The sequence below is a fragment of the Ascaphus truei genome, chromosome 6 (assembly GCF_040206685.1).
Source record: "Ascaphus truei isolate aAscTru1 chromosome 6, aAscTru1.hap1, whole genome shotgun sequence".
In the NCBI taxonomy this organism is placed as follows: Eukaryota; Metazoa; Chordata; class Amphibia; order Anura; family Ascaphidae; genus Ascaphus; species Ascaphus truei.
Window position 1 is genome coordinate 96,454,510 of NC_134488.1, and position 22,450 is coordinate 96,476,959.

The window sequence follows — 22,450 nt, forward strand, 5'->3', positions numbered from 1 at the left end:
TTCATCTTTCCATCACAGAGGAAGTTGCATCCTCAGCCGTAAATATGGTGTCTACAAAAGGATCCAAGGAAGCACACAGACCACATGCACTGCAACAGTTCACTTCATTTATTTATTTCTGTCAGGATATTTGTATTAAACCCCAGAAGCCTGATTTTAACTCGTATAATGTTAGTATCTTGCCCCCTGCTCTTTAACAAAAAAATTATATATCATTTTTTTTTTTAATACATGATGGTGGTTTTTTTTTTTTATTATTTAAATCTAGCTTCTGAGGTTACCATGGTAACATTTAGTCTGCTCTGGGGAGAGCTTCATTTTTAACCTCTCGGACACTTAATAGTTGAAACGCTTATCTCCTTAACCAAGCAGGTGTTTCTCTTGCACATATAAGGTTTAATGTATTACATCTACTTATACTGGATTCTTTTATTGGGTGTTTATTTTGAGGTCACCTTTTTTTTTTCCCAGAGGTTTCATATTTTTTTTAAACATGTTTCCATGAGGTATGCAGCAAAGTCCTTTTGTACCTTTTTTTTTTTTTTATATATATATATTTTTTGTATATACTTATGAGGTTGTTGTGTGTGGGATATATGCTGTGTGGATTGTATTAAGGGTTTATAGAGCTTCTTGAATAAATATACTCGCAATATCTACTAAATTTGTGTTGCCTCTGCAGAATCACATTTCTTTTATAGGTATGCAGTTTTACCACAAACTTTTGTGAATCAGTCTACAAATATACAATATTGGCTTTGTACTATAATCCTGATGGCCCATATCATCCCCTCTGCCACTGGAAACGCACTGTATTGATATACTGACTCGTCAAAAGTATAAGCAAAATTATCCCAACATCCATTTTGTACATACAGAAAAGCCACACTTGCTAATCAGTGTGTTGGTTAAATTGCTCCGCTTCTGAAAGGGGTTAACACATTCACTGTTGGGAGTGGTTGACAACACAAGTGGGGTTGAAGGAATGATGGCGATGCCAGATTTTGGTAAAAAAAAGTATCCCTTTTTCGTATGCCTTTTGTGTTCATGTCAGTAAATCTAGCTGTCTGTTGATACAGAACTGTGCAATATAGTAACACCTTTTCACAACTCAAAGAGAAGTCTCTCCCGCTACTTTTACTTACTCAGGACTTCTCTCCCCCCCCCACCCTTCATAGTTTCCCTTTATAATACCTCTATTGTTAAAGTGTCTCAGATTATTCAAAAGTTTAGCCAGGCCTGATCTACTTGGCAGTTGAGTTGCCATTTTATCTTAATTTCACTAACATTTGGATAAAGGCAGATTTTCACCACAGTAAGTATCAATAATGTTACCTGTGTATAACATGTGCATATGGCAACATGATCATGTATCATAGTGAAACATCATTTTGTTTGAATTCGTTCTGGCAGTTTATGGTTGCATGTAATTAGTGTTTGCCTTTTGTGAAGCACTGTGCTGTTGCTTTTTTTTTTGTCTGTACTTTCGATTTTTACGTTTCTTTAGTACAGATGAAATGGATCCCTTTACATGTTGGATAAAAGCTGTAATTCACAGCTGCTGTGACGGGGTAAGGAAATCTAGCTAGCAACAGCAGGTTGGGAGTGAAAACATTTGAAAGCTGAACCATTTACTTTTATTTAAGTTGCTGAGCAACAAGGACATACTTGATCCTTGTGAGATGGAGGGTTTTAGGTAAAGCTCCAGTAAATCTAATTCTGCAGATTAAAGCCTCAAAGTTCAACTCAACAGCCTGACCTAAAATAGCAAGTCTCTCATTACTAGCTGACGGAGGAGGTGGGGCTCCCAGGCTTGCAGTTTTTCCACCTACTACATATATCTGTGAGTTGCAGTAAATATCAGGGTCCAGATTGCCAAAGGAAGACTTGCTTACACAGCTATCTAATGGAAAATGTTCAAGTAAGTGGCACTGCCACTGTAAAAATATCTGCTATTTCCTGCCTCTGGCAGATTTCAGTCTAGCAGTGCTGTTGCAGCACAGGTCATGAGCTAAAAATACCTCTGGCCAGTGTAATGTTCACACTCAGGCCATGGAAGTCAGCAATGCAACTTCTCTGGTTAAATGAATACACTTTGATCTCAATCAGGATTCAATGATCTTAACTGTTCAGTAATGCAGTGATTTGACTAATCTGCACATTTAATTAGCTGTTGAACTGGAATGCCTTCTATTAAGCCCGATCTATGGGGTGTCACTTTTCCTGGTGTGCTGTCCCTTGGGATGCAGTCTCCTGCAGAACAGAAAGAGATAATTGCATCGATATTTGGCTTTGTTGCCATAATTAGTGTTTCAGAACATTTACAGTGACCCCACATTTACTGGTGGAGCTTCGTAACTATTGAATGATTCAACGCTCTACCAAGTACTGATGTAAAGTTGTTACCGGTGCACTGGGATATATTCATATTACAGGCCTGCACAACTCCAGTCCTGGAGGACTGCAAACAGGCCTGGTCTTTATGATATCCCTAGTTCTGTCATACTGAGCCACTAATTGTGCCAGCTGTGATGAAGTAGGGATATCCTGAAGACCTGGCTTGTTTGCAGCCCTCGGGGACTGGAGTTGTGCAGGCCTGCATATTAGAACAACAAAGGTATAAAGCATACTTGAAAGCAGGTAATGAGGATATTCAGCGCTCGTGCTACAGGTGACTGGTAATTGAGAATCCCTTTGCTGCACGTGTGTGGAGCGTCTCCCTAGCAGCTCCCACCTCAAGGTGGTCCCCCCTAAAAGGGGGGGGGACACCCTGAAAAACAAAAAAGAGAATGCACACAATGCGCACCGGGGATTAAGGAAATGTCATTTATTAAAGACACATATACTGAGGGGATCCAACCCCACCTCAGTAACAAATGTTACACAGCTCAGATCCGTTAATACATATAAACCCTGAAATATCAATGTCCCTAAACCGTGCAACACATAAAATGCAAAAAAGCAACAAATGTTATCAGTTAATAAAAACAATAATCCACACACACACTAAAATCCCCAAATCTGACGGCTCCTTGGTAGTAGTTGCTAAATAAGTAGGGTCCACATGAATGTAGTATCAACATTAGCCTATAAGGTACAGATAGGTACTGTGATGCAGTTTGGTTGGTACTAGTGATGCATACAGGATCTGGTGTAGTAATTTGTGACATGTAGATGCTAGCAACCACAAATAGTGTTGTTGGTTATCAAAGGGGGAAACCACCAATTCTAGGCATAGACAATGCCTTAGCTCACTACCAAATTAGTGTGGCATCCTAATTTGATGTAAAATATGAGACATTATACAGTGATATATCAAACACACATATTAGATTTTATTGGAGCAACACACAGTTGCTAGCATATTCTTTGTCAGTATATACCTGAGCCCACACGTAGGGTTAATTTTGCAACAGCGTCAGAGTATATTACTGTAGTGTCTTTATTAGTCTGTTAATATATGCCCACAATCGGACCAGACATAACAACACACACAACACCTAGACCATCAAAAGCCTCCAGTATATATTGCCTCGTACAAAACAAAGAAAATAACCCCTCCAAAAAGCGCTTACCTACACTAATTAAGGTGTGATATATACAGTGCTAAAAATTATATAATACGTGCTAACACAACAAACAGTCTAACTAATGCTGTAAGAGCAAGCGGCTAGGTGACAATAATGTCAGGTTATTCCAAACCTGATACAAAACAGTGCACAAACAATATTAAAGTCCCCAGCGCTAAAGTCCAAGATACCGTGATCTTCAGATAGTCTCTGGTATTAAAGATGGTAACTGGGCTCTGTTGAAAATGTTCCAGATGGGATGTGTCCTAGGAATGGACAGATGCACGTCTGAAATACAGATGAGAGGCACACCTGATTGCGCAGCGTTTTCTAGCAATCAGATCCCTATCTAAGACAGTGATGATTCCTACTCACATGATGAACGCCAATGTAGTCAGTGGAGAGAATCTGTGCTTGTTCCTCTTCTTTCAGCTCCTCTCACGACCCCACGTGCAGGCAGCTTTCTGGAGGAGACCTCAATCCACAGTGGCGTCGGCGGTTGGCTCCGTTGCGAAACCCCCACCGAGGGAAGGAATGGGCACAATATGGTGTAGTTTGAAACACTTTAATTAGCTAATACACTAAAAAACACAGTACCATCAGCGTGTATGCGTGCAGGGATTCTCTGTATCTTGCGGGCAGGATTTGCAAGCTGCGGACGGCAATTTGAGCAATACAATTCGGTATTGCACCATGTGAGTGTATTTTAAATGTGTTTTTTAGTGTATTAGCTAATTAAAGTGTTTCAAACTACACCATATTGTGCCCATTCCTTCCCTCGGTGGGGGTTTCGCAACGGAGCCAACCGCCGACGCCACTGTGGATTGAGGTCTCCTCCAGAAAGCTGCCTGCACGTGGGGTCGTGAGAGGAGCTGAAAGAAGAGGAACAAGCACAGATTCTCTCCACTGACTACATTGGCGTTCATCATGTGAGTAGGAATCATCACTGTCTTAGATAGGGATCTGATTGCTAGAAAACGCTGCGCAATCAGGTGTGCCTCTCATCTGTATTTCAGACGTGCATCTGTCCATTCCTAGGACACATCCCATCTGGAACATTTTTAACAGAGCCCAGTTACCATCTTTAATACCAGAGACTATCTGAAGATCACGGTATCTTGGACTTTAGCGCTGGGGACTTTAATATTGTTTGTGCAATATATTGCCTCGTATTGGCAGAGTAAAGACAAACAATTGTTGCACGAATTCAGTATGCCGATAGATCAAACACCATGTAATCTTAAAGTGCCCTGGAAGTTGGGGTAAAAAATGCTCAGTGAATAGGCCAGCCAAAATAACCGTGAAGCGCATGTATATTAATCGTGCTATATAAATAAAGACGCATGCATACATACTATCGACTCTGAGTGCAGTAAGTTTGGGATCTTGTGTAAACAGTATACTTTATACCTTTGTTCTTACTGGTGGAGTTGCCAGATTTAAATCTCCTTCAAGGAGAAAGAAATGGCTGCAAAATCTCTATTAGACGGCCATTTAAATCCCATTTAAAAACCAGGAAGTAACTTGGCTCTGGAGAATCTCCTAGTTCCAATCCTATTATTTATTTATAAAATATTTTACCAGGAAGTAATACATTGAGTTACCTCTCGTTTTCAGGTATGTCCTGTGCACATTCTATGGGGGAAAGGGGGTTATTTAAGGGGAATCGCTGCTTCAAAATATTGAGTGCAGCAGGACAATACCTAACCTCCACTTGTTATAGAATGGGCAGTTGCTCCTGTGCAGGTAGATGTTATTATTTGGTTTTACGTTGCGTGGGAAGTAGCTGCATTGTCTTGTTTGTCACACATTTCTAAGCGTAAGGGTGTGAAACGTAGTCCACATGCTCATCCTGACCCTGTGTATAATAACTTTGTTCAGCACTTATGCTATTTTCTTAAAAGTAAAGATAAAGTGAAACTTTTTGTTGTTAAATCCGTGATATAATTAATTGTGAAGTTCTACAGTAGTTTGTGGGCAAAATATCGATGTAGAAACATTTCTTGCAGCACACTTTAAAATATGCAATATGCCATTGTGAATCTTGTAAAGTATATTTTAATTCCACCAACATTGTTGCAACTTTGCACTCGCTGCAGCGTTTTTTCCTCCATTACATGACCTCTATATTGCCCTTATTTTATGATGGCTGTGCTCTTTTGCAGCTATCGTTTCGGGCTGAAAATTGCAACTCTATTACCTTTTCAGCTGTGGAGTTTCCATGTATAGTACAGAAAGTGATGATGTGCTTCAAGAAGCAGGGTTTTTACACCCAGAATCGTGTCCTATATTTCATTCAGGAATTGCTCAAAGTGAAAACTTTTGGGAGTGTATCAAAGCTCTCCAATATGTTTAGTATTCATTTTTATTTGTACATTTTTGACTAAATGTTTTCTAATAAGTCAATATCACAGACTGCTAAACCTGTTTTTGAAGAGGAAGCTGAGGGCAACAGGGTCTCGAGTGTGACAGTTGAAAAGGATATGCATTAAATACCTTAAAGCACTTGTTAACCCACAAAACTCTATTCCATGTAATAATTAGGTGATAGTCTAAGAGGTTCTAACCTTCATCTATCTAACCATCTAACCTTGTTTTTCGTTTCTCATTTGTCTTTCTCTCAGGAAAGTTTGGACTTGTGAGATGGAAGCTAATGCCGGGGATGAGGGCATTCACTTTCAAAATTACCCCTTTGATTTCCTGGAGTTCCTGAACCATCAACGATTTGAGCCTATGGAATTGTACAACCACCATGAACATGCCAAGGCTGTAGCAGCTCTTCCTTGTCCCCAGCCTCCATACGATTATAGCCATCAGACCCAGACCAATCACGTTCAGTTCGCAGCTGCCGGCACATCCAAACCCAAAGAATTCAAGGTAGAAGTACCATCCACCTCTGCCTCCCCACCTAAAAAGTCAGATCCTGCTATCCCACATCAATACAACGTGCCACCTACTATCCCAACTGTCCAGACACTCTTTGACGGAACTTTTAACCCACAGCAGTGGGGAATTGTTGACCTTTCCAGCCACCAGCACCTTTTCAACAACCTGAAGCGCACCCTCCCAGTGACTCAGCAAGCGCCAGCTGAAATTGAAGCCAAGGACGATAAGAACTACTTCCGTCGTTTAAAGTATCTAATTGACCGTCGCTTCCCTTGCACGGTTTGCCAGAAGTCCTTTAAACAATCGTCGCACCTAGTGCAGCATATGTTGGTGCATACCGGCGAGAGACCTTACGAGTGCAACACCTGTGGCCGCACATACAATCACATCTCCAGCTTGATCCGGCATAGGCGTTGCCATAAGGAGGAACAAGGCCCCGAAGGCTCTGGCATTGTGGCGACCCAAGACGGAGAGGCGGCAGCAGCGGCAGCTGTGGTGGCAGCAGCTGCAGCCGCAATGGCAGAGGCAACAATAGGGGCAGCTGCGATGCCTGTAACTGGCACTGAACAGAGTGTCCCCACCCTGATGGAGGGACCGTTCACCTGCAACCTGTGCTGGAAGGTGTTCAAGAAGCAAAGCCACCTTCACCAGCACCAAATTATACATACTGGAGAGAAGCCATTCAGCTGCAGCATTTGTGAGAAGAGCTTCAATCGGCGCGAGAGCTTGAAGCGCCATGTGAAGACCCACTCAGACTCAATGAAAGTACAGTGTGAGGTGTGTGGTAAAGCCTTTCGTGACACAACCTACCTGCTGAAACACCAAGCAACTCACACAGGTGAGCGACCGGACTACAAGTGCGATGTGTGCGGAAAGTCGTATGCTGCACCACAGAGCCTATTAAGACACAAGCAGATACATGAGCAAGGTCTTCCTTTGCAGCAGCCTTTAGCACAGCCAGAGCAGTCTATCAACGAGGGAAGCAAGGAGCCTACTGTACCAGTTACATTTGCAGCAACATCACTTCTATCTTCAGATGTTGCCCAACCTGGTCCAGCAGCCACTGGTGAAATTGTGAAAACTATTTATGGTAATTCTGCTCCACTTAGGAGGCACTCATCTCTCTCAAACCATGCCATCAAAAACTTCTGCTGTACTGTCTGCGGTCGTGGTTTTGGTAGAAGGGAAACACTGAAACGCCATGAACGCATTCATACTGGAGAGAAGCCTCACCAGTGTTCAGTATGTGGGAAGCGCTTCCGAGAGTCTTTCCATCTCACTAAGCACCATGTGGTACACACTCGAGAGCGACCATACAAATGTGACCTTTGCGGAAAGGTTTTTGGCTACCCCCAGAGCCTAACCCGTCACAAGCAGATCCATCGACTTCAACTGCCCTGTTTATTGCCGGCTGGCACCCTCCCACCTGATGGACTCACCTTTGGGTGCACGGATTGTGGTGAGAGGTTTCCAGATTCCTTTCACCTCATGAGCCACAAGGAGTTGCACATGAATGAGAAGCCATATGTATGTGATACCTGTGGCAAATGCTTTGGTTTCATTGAGAACTTGATGTGGCATAAACTAGTCCACCAGACTGCTCCAGAGCGCATACTCCCAGTGGGTCAGTGCCAAGAGGCCACAGACAACCAACAGGTCAGCTGCATGGAGAACGGGCTGCCAAGTGATATGATAACCGGCACAGTAGTAGCAGCAGCAGCTGCAGCAGCTGGGGTTGTGGCATCCCCATTTGAGGAACACCCAATGATCCCCAGTGGGGAGAGGTTCTCTTGTAGTATTTGTGGTCAGAGCTTTAAGCATTTCTTGGGTTTGGTGACCCATAAGTATGTGCATTTAGTACGACGCACTCTAGCCTGCAATGTCTGTGGTCAGAACTTTGCTGGAGCCTATGATCTCCTCCTTCATCGTCGCACCCACCTCCAGAAACGGCACTTCAGTTGTTCTGTATGTGGCAAGCGTTTTTGGGAAGCAGCTCTCCTGATGCGCCATCAGCGCTGCCACACTGAGGAGAGGCCTTACCGCTGCACTATATGTGGACGGGGCTTTTTGCATTCTTGGTACCTTCGCCAGCACAAGGTTGTACACACCGGGGAGAGAGCTTACAAGTGTGCCTTGTGCAACAAGCGCTTTGCCCAGTCATCCAGCTTGGCAGAGCACCAGCGACTGCATATTGTGGCTCGTCCTCAACGCTGCCAAACTTGCAACAAGACTTTTCGTTACCGCTCCAATCTTCTAGAGCACCAGCGGGTGCACCTTGGTGAGAAAGTGTACCGCTGTGACCAATGCGGCAAGAGTTTCTTCTACATTTCCTCCATTCTGCGTCACCAACGCTCCCATGATGCGAAACCTGACCTTCGCTGTTCTTGTTGCCTCAAGCTCTTCAAGGACCCGAAGTATTTCAGTAAACACGTACAAACCCACCAGGGTGGGCGGCCGTTCAAGTGTGGAGCCTGCGGGGAGGCCTTCAGCAATACCTATGGACTGAAGAAGCACCGGCATGCACATAAAATGGAGAGACTGGCTGCAGCCACACTTGCAGAAGGACAGAAGACTTCTTAACCAACTTTAAACCTGGTTTACATTTTACACGCTCACTTTGCAGTCCATCTAATCTTAGTTTTCTGCCACCGTTCTCCCACCCCAACTAAAAAATTACGAGAAGCTGCAGCTCCACCCAACTCTCCTTGGGAGGGTCCATGCTGCGTGTGAAAGTTCCGAGCCAAGCTATGAACCAAGCTGGTCATTGCCTGTGACTCTAAGCTCATTGAAAGAGCAGGATGGGCATCTGCTGACATACATTGATGGATGTAATTGATAAAGCCAGTGTTGTGAATTACTGCCATTTTAAAGAACACCTGCTTCTTGGGAAAAAATGCACACATGTATACCTTTAAAAAAAAAAACAACAAAAAAAAACATATTTTTAACTGTTTTATATAAGTAAGAGCTTCTCCAATAGTGATTTAGAAATAAATGCAAAAGAAGGCTCCAGGTATTATACAAAGGGTCGTCATAAAAGAGATCTGAAGCATAACTTGTGGATGAGGCACAGCACATGATTAGGGGCTACTGAAGAAAACCTTTGCGTATTCCTATGAAGAGCTCCTGAGAACAGGATATGGTGCAGAGACCTAACCAAAGAATTATGTAGAATGGCCCCTTCATCAGACAAATAATTCCCATGCCTTAATAGTGATTTTTGGCATGAATGTGGACCTAAAAAGGCAAAGACGTGGGTTCAACCCTAGGCAGCTGTGAAAAAGAACTTGTTAGATTGTTTTCTTTTTCATGCTAGTGGAGTTTATTTGCGATCGCATTAGATGGTTTTGCCACATCAGACCTAACATTTTTTTTTTTTTAACTATATAACGGAGTCCAGAATGGTTTCAATATTTTATGCTGGCTTTTTCCGCCCCCCCCCTATTAATTTTTATATGTACCCAGACCTCTAGCAGACACAAAAGCAACTTTGTTTCAGGGTGGAAAGCTGGTACCAGTAATGATACTTAAATGGTAGTAGACAAACAGCATTGCAAAGAGCAAATGGTTTTCTTAACTAACATATAATGAAATGTCTGTAAGGTTTCACATTTACCATTAAAAAAATATGGTAGGAAGTACATCGTCACATTTCAGAAGATCACCTACCGGTTAGAACAAAGCCAGCCCATAATCTGTTTTATTAGTATATCGGACGCATTTTGCAAAGTGATTTAGTGCATACAACACTGGTAGATTATGGATGAAACAAATCGGTGATGGCACTGATCTTTTAAAGTAAACACATTTTTTATTGAAGATATATTTAAGTTAAAGCACTTTTGCTGTTAACATTATTTGCTATTATATTACATGTTTAATAGCTTTGCCAGAGCTATTTTTGGCTTTGTGCTTAACTTATCACAATAGCCAATGAAGAGTTTGCAACCTTGGCAATCATGCTGACGCATGTGTGAATCTGTTTAGTAACTTACACTATCAATGATTTATATTGGTAGTTGTTGTCTTTATTGCACTCAATCAAATTATCCTACAATTCTTTTTTCCAAAATGGACAAGGCAAAACTCACAATGAAGTATGCAATCAGGGGGGAAAGGAAATGTGATTTTAAAATAACGCTCCACATTCATTTCGCTGGTCCAAAGGTTACATTAATGCTGTATTGGTATGAACCCCTTTATCCTCCGTGCCAAGCTACCTTCTGGTCCTCTATGGCAACCTATATCTCAATAATATAGGGATGCTCTTGATTTTTATTTTGCGGTAAAAAAAAAAAATTCTCCTGCATTTACTGAATATGATTTTGTACCATACATTTTAAACATGGCTTCTTCAGTGTACTCTGATTACTCTTACTATTTTGAAGTTTTTTTCTTTTAAAATATCTTGTCAGAATAGGTTGTAGCGGTTCTTTAAGCTTCCATTCCTACTTAAGATATATGTGCTCCTATGTAAAAGGGACATGAAGGGCTAGAAATGAGCCAGTAAAAAATGTTTCTTGGATAGCATATACTCATAGCCGATACATGTAATCTACTTTGTACGTTGAAGCAGCAGTCCACTCAATATAACAAATATATTGTGTGAATTGTTTTATTTAAATTTTTAACCCTTGTGAAGTCCCTTTTCTTCTCTTCCTAACAATCCCACCATTTTAAGTTATCCACTTGAATTCTGAACATATTGGTTGCTGGAAATTTGCCTCCCTGGGAGAATAAAATGGCTGCTGCTATTAACATTTAAGACCAGACCGTTTTGGTGCCAGTGGAATAATCTAGTGAAAACTCTGCAGAAAATTAAGGTTTCTTATTTTTTTTTTTTTTTTAAATGAAACGTTCTTGTGCTTATCTATTTCCATCAGGTTATATTAAGACTTTTTTTGGGGGGGGGGGGGGGGGTTGCTGCTTTAAATACAAATGTTGGTAATACATATGTTTTGGTTGTGAAAGACTTATAACAATGAAGTTCTTAACTGTTCTGTCCGTTTGTGTCTCCCTCTGATAGCAATTTTACACATTTTATTCTCTTTGCAAACTTGGAGCTTTTGCATCAAAACAGCATGGGCCAACACACTTTTATATTGCCTAATCCTGTTTGGGAATCCTGTTCTATTTGCAGATGCAGATGTAATGTCTGATATGAAGTGACTTGTGGAAAAAATAGAAATGATCCAGGATTACTTGGCATCAGCAACACAGGCCTGTTCAGTGTTCAAATGTGTTTTGTTTATTTACTTTAAAACTAAGCATTTATTAATCTAGTCCAAATGGTCTTTACCAAAAAATCTACTTTACATTGGGTTTAAAAGGGCATAGACACCAAGGACGTGTTCCTGAGAGCGATTTATCTCTTTACAGTTGCTTAAATATGTTCTCTAGTACTGTCCACTTGAAAAGGTTTGGCATGTCCTTAATGTTATTCTGTGCCCTCCGGAGCCTTACTAAATGTTTTTCTGTCTCTCCCTTCAGCTCCCTCTTCATACACCTGTGTTTTTCACTGTTCATTTATACATTGTTTTCATCTCTCTGTACACAACCCTCTTGCCACTTGCAATGTGATGGAAGTTCTGGCTTCTGTTCCACTTACAGATGATTTCACTAACTTTGCCATTGCTGAAATATCTTGGAATGATGATGCTTGTGACCACATGCGTATACAACTCCATTTATGAATTTATCTGCATCTTGTTAGTCATTAAGAAACGATATATTTTCTGCACCGTTCTTTGGATCAGGAACCCATATATAAGGGCGAATATTACCTGACAGAGTTCCTAATCTCCATAAATGCATTTAGAACAATTGACAGACGGTATTTCCTGGGAATTACCACCCTGTGGCTCTGGCTATGAAAGGAAAACACCAATATTACCATATTTGCCGTATTTATAGATTAAGCCTCTAATTTTAGAAGCAGCTAGCTGGCAAGAAAACATTTTATACACTCTCGCTCCGTGTCTGTCTCAGTTTAAACTTTCTGCCACAAATAACATGGCTGCTTATGGCCTCCAAAGTGGAGCTTCCTCTATTTTACCCCGTACATCTGACTGCTGATTGGCTCAAAGTGTGCGGGCCTGATAAGGCGAGTACTGTATGTACATTTCAACTTAAATCCGGTATGAATAATCCCCAAATAGTATCAATTATTATACTACTTCTTTTTTTTTTTTTTTAATACAAAGCCTATTGAAAGCATTATGGTTTAGCCTTCCTAAAATAAGACCATTTTAATTGTCAGCATTATGCAGCTAGTCTGGTTCCTGTTATTATAGAATGAGTTTGTATTGACTATGTACTCGGCAGATAACTATGCAATCCAAACTTTAAAACCGTGTGGCTAGAAGAAAACACATCACATTAAAATTATACTGTAGGTGTTTTTTTTATTTTTTTTTAATCCCCAAAATTTTTTTAATTTTTTTTTTCATGTCTGCATTATTGTAAGTCAAACTTTCAGTCACCTGCCTTGGTGTTCGATGGAGGTATTGACCACTTGAGGGATAGTAATATAGTAATGCTTTTGAGCAATCTTTATAACGGAATAATTTTTCCTCTTACTAAAAGCAACCTGCTCTCAATTATTTTTTCCACCATGAAGAATATGGTCGTCGCTAAAGCAGAAGTTACATCCCCTGCATTGAAATTATGTTTTGAATGGTTGTATATATTAATATGTCATTGACTGTAGTGGGCAGTGAAAAGTTAAGACCTGTGAGTTCGCATATCTGTTATTCAAGGCTTTAAGTAAAAAAAAATGTGCTAAAGAAAACGGTCTGTTTTTTCTAGATTTCACATGTGGTATTTGTAACACAAAGGCAAAGTAGACATTTTTAACTATTTGTACCTAAAATCTGATTATTATTTGAACTTGGAAAAACAAATGTTTATCGAACAAAAATATTACCCTCACTATTTTGAGTCAAATTTATTATATGCTGCTATCGCTCTACTAAATTCACTTGAAAATCTGAGTTTATTTTATGCCATCTTGTGCTATTGTATAATTTTTGTTTTTAAAACACTTTTACGGCACCGGGAACAAGACGATGTCTGCAAATTTAGATTCAAATAAAGCAACATAACGATTAAAGTCCAGGTATTCTAATACTAAATCCAGAAGATGGATGGGCAGAAGGAGACCAGGAAAGGTCTAATACACCTAATCATTCAAGTATTTGACACTGTTACACAAAGGAGACTTGTTAAAGCAGCAGCACCCCCTAACTAACCCTGATGTAGAGACAGGTTCACAGCATATTGAAGAATAGGGGCACATAAATTCAAATGTGGTATAGCAACAAGGAAATCTAGGATGTTGTATAACCAGGTCATGGATTGTGGTGGTCTGATTTGTGCAATAATGGGGATACATGGACGTCCATGTGGCCCTTATTTTTGCCATTCATTTTAATGTTATTCCATTGATTTTTATACAGTGAAAGCACATGTGCTGATTCCTGAACTCTTCTTGTATATTGTATAACAGAAAAGCAAAGGGTAGACGAAACCCAAGACCCTCTGTATTTCTTTGGTGTGCACTAATAAATGATGTTTTTAATGTCAGAAATGTAACATTAAATATGAAAAGTTAGAAAGGAGTCATAGTAAAGGAAATGAGACAGACTAGGGAATAAACCACCAGTTTAATATAACTACCCACTGGAGCCTTGTGCAGATAATCCCTTGAATGTCTGAGGCTAGCCAACGTGTTTCTCTCCTTCAGGTACACCAGATGTTACGTTTTATGACCGGTCCATGAAAGAACAATTTACGGGAAGGTAATGTGGGTTATCGTACGAAGACCCCACGTTAACTGCCATTCTCATCCATCCCATACCCTGCATTACTGCTGACTGAATCCTAGCAGTTGAGTGCACCTTGATGAAATCCACATTGTAAATGCTACAGGCAGGGCCTGATGTTTACCTTTTGTATGCATGATAAACTATCGCAAACATTCAGAGAATCCAGGATGAAGTGCAAGGAATGTGAGTGTGAACATGAAGCCATTCCAGAACTGTGTTCAATTAGCCAAATCTGTGCACAGAATTATGATCAGCATGTAGGACTCTGCAACACAATCCAAAGTGAGAAGAGCAAGCTAGAGTACCACTGTTTTAGGCTATAGACGATTCATGGCAAATAAAACTTTAGCACCACACTTTGGTATTGCAACACTTGTAGCTGTAGAAAACTTGTGGTGCTTTGCTCAAATTGTACATTGTATTATTTTCCCAGTGAAACATTGGATCCCAGCAGTTAGTCCCCTAGACCAGGGATGCGCAAACTCTTCTCTCTGCACCACCTTGCCTGCCCGGCTCCGGGGTCAAATGACGCTACGAGGTCATGTGCCGTTACGTGACCCCGCTGCTTCATTTGACGCTGGGTTGCCATGGTGACGCATCGCTGGAAAATTGGGGTAAGTAAAGTTACAGAGGCCTCGTGCGATCCACGGCATTTAATTTAAAGGCCTCTGTAACCGCCGTGGCCCCCTCCCCAGAAAATCTTGCGCACCACTGCCTTAGACGCTGGCTTTTCTTGCATAGAATCATTCAGTCAATTATTTCATCAGGAATTTTAAAGTTAAATATTATGCCTTTTGAGGTCACTGCATATTTGATCATGGAACATGTGATAAGTATTTAAGAGCTGACTCAAAAGGATTTATTCATTAAATTGGGATAATACTGATCAGGACACTCGCATGAAAATACCAATTTACTTTAATTGTATATAAAATACAGGGGAATTACAGTATAGTGATAAGAGTACAAGATAGCTTATTAGGCACTGGGCAGAATGTAATATTGGAGACATTTGGTTATTTTTTATATTAAACTATTAAATGTTTTTTAACGGAATACCAATGCAAACATAAGTAGGCAGAGTTATGTGTCAGTGACCCATTAATTTGAATTTCCAAACTTGTTCTCTTTTCAGAAACATTGTACCCACTGCCCCATCACTTCAGCTGACCCTCCCCTGTCACTCCAACTGACCCTCCCTGCCTTCCCTTACCCTCCTGTCACCCCCTTGTACCCACATCACCCTGACTGCCCCTATTACCCTCTTGTCCACAACTGCCTCCGTCATCCCCTTACTCCCTTGTCACCCCCTTGTACCAACTGCCCCATCCCCGTCACTCCAACTGCCCCTCCCCCTTCACTCCAACTGCCTAAATGTTCTCTTGCTATTGGAATTCTGAAAACATTACAATGCAATCTGTTTATTTTAATATTTGTATTAAGTTATCTCAAAAGTTGTCAGGGGCTGCTATTTAAACCTATATGAATCTTCACAAAAATAATCGCTGTAATGGTTCCAAGTCTGATGAGTCGACAATTGCCTCATTTTTAGTCTGGCAAAATCTTTTATCAGGTCACAAAAATTTAGTTTTTGAGCATGTTTGTGCTCAATGGGCAGCATTGCTAGACTGTTGAGGCATTGTGCACTCATTGTTGAACGGAAGTAGTTTTTTATCATTGATAATTTACTGAATGATCGTTCTCCTTCAGCCACAGATAGAGGTAGGGTGCAGAAAATTCTGAGAGCAATGCATACCTCCAAATAAATATTCCCTCGATTTTTGTAGCTTCTAAATCACATTCAATAAGTTGAGTGGAACAGAGTCACTTGCAAATGTGGTGTCGTATACTTTTCGAAAATGCAGAATTTCACTTGCTAAAGATGGTGTAAGATCTTCAGGGTATTTAGAATAAAGGGGGATGGGGGCGGTGGAGAAACCCGCACAGCCTCTTAATAATCGTAATGTAGGGGAAGGCAGGGTACACTAGGAATAATAGTGACAAAACAAAGAGCTCAAGAACCACCTCAGAGGGGATGGGTTAGAGAAGCCCCCTACTCATATGCACTCAGCTGCACCTAAATGTAGTAAAGGGGTGTATTACCCAAGGCAATATGCCTTCTAGAAGTCGAAAGAACATCCCTGACAACAAGTGATGATAACTGGGCTTAATGGCATATCATTTTAAAACAAATTATACAAGCAAAGCATAGTGATTGATCCTTTGGGAAAGTTTTTCCAATATAGCTGTCCACAGCGATCCACCTACCAGGACTTCTAACTATATGTTGGCTACTTTTCATCGCTGTTATCAACAGTTTTAACATTTTATTTGTTTTTTTTTTGGATGTGTCCCTCTTGATTAGTCTATGGACTTAATGATTTTTTTAAATTATATACAATTAAGCACAGTTATCACTTGTCAGAGACGTTCTTTTGACTTCTAACAGGCTTATTGCCCTGGGTAATGCACCCCTTTACTACATCAGGTCCCCACTGGCTACTGCAGCGCTGCACCGAGTGAAACTCCTGCTCTCGAAAATTAAGAGCAGGAGTGGCCACGTAGTGCTAGGCCACTCCCCCCGGCAGTTCAGCCAATGAGGGCAAACCTGCCGGGTGATGGCCGCACCCCCGTCATGCTCCCCCCCCCTGTCTTTCCCCCTGCAGACTGGGGGACTCGGCTGAACACGCCGCCAGTCTCGTGTGCAGCGCAGGCAGCGGGGCCGCAGCCTCAGTTGCAGCTGAGTGCATATGACTAGGGAGCTTCTTCCCTAGCCCATCCCCTCTGTGATTCTACGGTTGTCTTCTTTGTTTTGCTTCAGGGTATTTAGACCCGAGTTTCAGCGATTGTCACAACTTCTTCTGTCATAGTTGTCAATTTTAAAACGGGAGGAAACAAGTAGCATACATATTCCATAGATTGAAAACATTGGTTAAGCTCACAAATAATGGAATCGAGTACCACATGAAAACATTAACTTGAATGTCTCAGCATCTTCCCATTCATGATGGTCTTCAGATTCATTTAGATGCTTTGTCTTTTTCCTCTGACGACGTGGACGTGTGCTTAATTCCTTAGGTATATCAAGATTATCAGCAACAAGTCTGGCTTCTCATATCTTGCCACTTTTCCCGAAGTGACTGCATTTCTGCAGAAAGAGCTTTAATATTTACTGCTCCAATTTCGATTGAAATAGATCTTGATTGCAAAATCAGGTTTCTCTCTTCAAAACTTGTATCCAGAATGTTACAAGTAAAACTGCTTTGAAGGATAAAAAGAAATAATCTTTTAGGCCGACTGCTGGGGATAGAGCTTCACTTGAAAACTTTTTGGATAAATTATCTTCTTTAAAGCTTCAATTATCCCTGGAAGTTTTTCAGCAATTGGATGAACTGCTTCCACTCCATCTAGTATCAATTAGAGCAGGGGGGCGCAAGATTTTTCAAGGGGGGGGGGTGCGGCAGTTGCACAGGCCCCGTGCTCTCCCCTAAGACATTTAAATTAAATGCCAGGGGACCGCGCGAGGCCTCTGCAACTTCTACCTGGTCTTAGGCGATGCGTCGCCATGGTAACCTGGCGTTAAATGACGCCTTGGGTTGACATGTTGCCATGGCAACATGACCCCGTGATGTAATTTGACGCCGGAGCCAAGCAGGGGGGGGGGGGGGTGCGAGCAGGCAGGGGGTCGCAGAGAAAACTTTGAGCACCCCTGAATTAGACCATGCAGTAAACACCCAATTTTATCTTTCAAAATGTGCCACATTTCTGGGTAACCAATGAAGAGAACATACAAGCGATTCATACATCCACAAAAGTTTGGTCACTTCTGTACAACACGATGCTGCATGCACACCCGGAAGATTTAAGGACTGGGCTGCACAGGGGCAAAATATAGTAGTTTGGTATATTTCCTGTATGCTCACTCTTACTCCTTTTTTTATTTTGCCAGACATATTAGCTCCATTATCAAATCCTTGTCCTCTGCAGTCTTCAACGTTGATACTATGCGGAAATGTTGTGGTCAAGATTACATGAGCAATCTCCTCACTTGTCTTGTGAAAAAAGTCGACAAATTCAATGAACCTCTCTTGAATGATCCAATCGTTTGTCACGAAGTCTCTGGGGATGTATCGCAGAACAATGACATTCTGTTCTCTGAGCGAAACATCTGGCGGGGCATCACATATCACAGAAAAAGAAATAGCTGCTTCCCTTTCTGATAGAATGTTGTCTTGAATACGCTTTCCACATAAATTAATCAATTACATTTGGGTTTCCATTCTCTTGGCTATTCTTCACTCTTTCTAAATATTCTTGCAGCAAAGGATCATAATGTGATATCAACTCGAGTAAACCAAGAAAAAAAATTCCCATTGTAAATTTCCAATATTTTGAGAACGCACTCTCAATGCAATATTCCTTGATGCCAAAAACAATATCACGTCCAGTAATCGTTCTAGCAGGGCAGCACATTTCTCAGTTTCTTCTTGTAAACTCCTTTGCATTTCAGCATCTACTCCATGTCCTCCAACAGACTTTTGCAGATTTCTCCAACTCCAACAGCTTTGCTTGTGGTGACTGCTCTTTTTGTGTTCTGGTAGTCTATCGTATAGTTTATGCAACTTGATTTTTGACGGATTAAATCCTTCTTTCTTGCTGAGTAAACTGCCAGTTTTGCTTGGGTCGTGAGGAAATGCAAGACAAGTGACACAGTACAATACGTGTTTGCTAGTGCTCCATCCAAGCCAGTCCTGTGTAAGTTTTTCACGACTGATGATTTCACATACAAAAGAAACTCTGGGCATGAGCCTTCTTCACAATCCATGGGCATGCATTTAATCATTTCCCTTCATTCTTTGTCAGTCTTTTTGCCACAGAGCACTATCCTTTCTCTGTCGTTGTCTTGCGGTGCATCTGGCCATATAGCTGGATCCTTCCAGTCAACATCTTTTTCCAAATTTGTTTCAAACTGAGACACTACTTTGAGCTTGTTCTTCTACCTCGGGCATCTCTTCTTGACTTGCAGTCTCATTGGTGAAAGACTAAGTGCTACAACGAGCACTTTCCGCTTGTTCTGCTTCCTTATCGTCCTTTTCGACTTCTGCCTCAGAAGATAAATTATCTTCAACATCTTGCTGGTTGGATTTAGGCTGGTTAAGAACTTCAATAATAATTTCTTGTTTCTCAATCTGTCATCCTCATCTTCTCTTTCTTTCATTTGTTTCTGTTTCGGAGAACCAGACTTGTAGTGTCACATTTAAAACTTCAATGTGTTGCACTAATAGTAGGTAATAGAAACAGGACTTTCTGTGCTTCGTTATTATAATATATGATATAGAATATACTGTGTATAAGGGTGACCGTTTCTTTAAGCTAACCAGAGGACTACAAACCAGGTGCTATGACCCTTCTTACAAGAACTCTTCAATTAACTGTCACTTCGAATCACAACTCAAACCAATGTGCAAATAAAATATACTTAATATTAAAACGTAAATATTACTTTGATAACTTATTCAGATAACCCAAAAATCAGCAACTGTACAGAAATTACAATGTAATGTCGCTTTCCTTACAGAGGTATACACCTTACAGAAGGACAGGTGCGAAAAGAAAAGAGAGTGCAAGGCCCATAGGGAAGACTGTTTAATTGATCAAGAGAAACTGTTAAAAATCACTTACAGACGTGAGTCATTAGTGAGCACACAAGTGTAGATCGATGAGCTGTGTAGCCTAAGCTGTAACACCTGCAACGTCCAAGATCTCCTGCCGGGTACTTGTCACCAGTCACTGTTGTCTTCCCTCGGCAACCGAAGCTGTCCTGCTTCCGCGTTAACGTGTCAGGTGACGTCCGCACGCTACGTGCTCCTTACATCACTCTGAGGTTGGGTTTAAGCCGATAATCTTCTCGCACTGGGTAATCTGTGTCAGCCACGAGTAGTCCAACTGGAATCACAGCATGCAAGCCATAGGAGACAGCCCTACGCGTTTCAAGTATAATCTCTTCGTCAGGGGCGCTGTGTCTATGGCTCTGTAACATTGCAAAGACACTGAGGATCAGGATTAGGCCACGCCTACATGACGTCTCTGCAGACGCACCCCATGCACAGGCGCCATCCAGGGGTTGTCGGGTACAGGATTCAAACACAGGTAAGCGCTGACACAGTGAAGAGAGCTGCATCACCCATTTTTTTTTATATATATAATTTTGTATCATTTTTTGGTTTGATGTAGACACTTTTTATGCTGGACTCTTTTTATACATGGTGATGTTTATGGGTTATACACCTTGAATATTGATAAACATGCAGATTGAATATATTGCATAATTATTTATATATTTATCATACCTATCGGGTATGTGCTAGCTGATTTGATTCTATTTATTCATTAATACACAGTAGGGATATATTCCCTACACTTGGAACCTCCAAACTATATATTCTCAGCTACATCAGCAGTTTGTGTTTTTATATGTCTAGAAGGACAAGTGTGCCTTACTTAAAACTGGTAGTAGGATGGTTGATGGTGAGCTGCCTCAAGCCCAGACGGATGAACAGCAAGGGATACCTCAGGCTCGTGTATGGCTGGACGGAAGGTACCTTAGGCTGATGGGGATGGGATACCCTAGACTGAAGGGTATCTAAGGCCTGGGGAGGGTAAGGTATGGGCCTAGGGGGGTGTAAGGGGTATTGAACTAGGATGATTGATGGGTCCCTGATGGAGATTACCTGGAAGCTCTGCAATTGACTGGGCGTAGCTTTGTGTCAGCCATTAGTCTGGTCACAGGGTTTCATGAGCACACGGGTGCCAGGACCGTATTCGTGGCGGATTCTGTGCTAACTGCGCGATCAACCTTTGTGCTACATCTGTACTTCTCCAACCCCGCTTTGGAACTGCTACTTCCTCAGGGAACACTGAACACTGGATGGGAATTTGCTTGTAGAGCTGTTCCCCAGACATCCAGGTAGCATTTCAGCATGGGCCACTGAGGTATTTCTGCATTACCTTATGTAGGGCATGCTCTTACATATGGCCATACTAGAGGATCCTAATCCTTGGGGCACTGTCCCCAACTGGAACACAACAAAAGTGGAGCCTGAGCTAAGCTATACTATGGGGAACTCTTTCCCTAACTCTGATCTATGAAACTTCTCTTCTTCTGCCATGCCAGAACACTCTCCCAGAATCCTCTGCTCCTCTCCTTTATACCTCTGATGACACAGCATGCTGTGTCACCACTGGTTGGAGCTTACTTCTATTGTTATAGTATTATATTATTATATATTGTTATTAACTCCTAGTGTACTTTTAGTAACCACACCAGGAAGAGGGGGGGTTATATATGTATATGTTACGCATAAAGCAAGAGAGGTTTATCCATTGTAACATTGCCGGAAGAAGAGATTAGTATATCTCGAAAGCTTGCACAAATAAAAGCATTTCGTTGTCAGAACGGTATCATCTACTCGTTTTTGATTATTAAGCTCAGCTAACACGGTACAGATACCTCTGAAGTAACTGTGACCAAGGATGCTACATTGGTGAAACCAGCCAAAAACTTCAAGGCAGAATGAATATGCACAGGCACCCTATACAACACCATGAAGAAGGAAGATACTGCTCACCTGTGGGACATCATTTCTCACAACCAGATCATTCCATAAATGATTTAAAAATCAAAATCCTCAATGGAATGTTTAAACCCACCCAAGAACGGAAAACATTTGAACTCAGAATGATAAGACTCTTTGACACTAAAACAAGAGGACTTAATGCGGATATGGGGTTTCTCACACACTATCACAATTGTTTGTAATTATCCTGGCTGCCTCTCTGCCAATGTTCTTATTCACACCTTCCTTCCCCCCCACAGCATCCCCTTCCCTGTTCATGCTGTTCCTTGTCACCATAATATTACCCTTCCAATGTCTTCCGACATCCCTTTTTCACCCCACCTTATCTACTTTCTGGGGTTTTTGTTCTGTTCTAACCTCTGTTTTAGCCACAGATTCCTTTGTAAACCAGTATTGCTGACCTGAGTAAGAGAGGAGAACTCTCGAAAGCTTGTCCTATGACATAAATTGTCAATTAAAAAAGGTATCACCTAATACCGAAGTACATATATATATATATATATATATATATATATATATATACACACGCATA

The 22,450-nt window shown here is 41.3% G+C and overlaps 1 protein-coding gene across 4 annotated transcripts in view; it reads left to right on the plus strand.

Moving 5' to 3' along the window:
- Positions 1 to 22,450, plus strand: part of ZNF865 (zinc finger protein 865) — a 29,123-nt gene that overhangs the window by 2,835 nt on the left and 3,838 nt on the right. The window contains exons 2-4 of one of the 4 annotated variants that reach the window (XR_012802253.1): positions 6,194 to 14,464; positions 19,860 to 20,431; positions 20,764 to 20,898. Coding sequence is in view for 1 of the 4 variants with exons in the window: in XM_075605226.1 (XP_075461341.1) it covers positions 6,213 to 9,035 (2,823 nt within the window). In the remaining 3 variants the exon portion in view is untranslated. Of the gene's footprint in view, positions 1 to 6,193; positions 14,882 to 19,859; positions 20,432 to 20,763; positions 20,899 to 22,450 lie in introns of those variants that run through there. The other 3 variants (XR_012802255.1, XR_012802254.1, XM_075605226.1) reach the window with 3 other exon arrangements.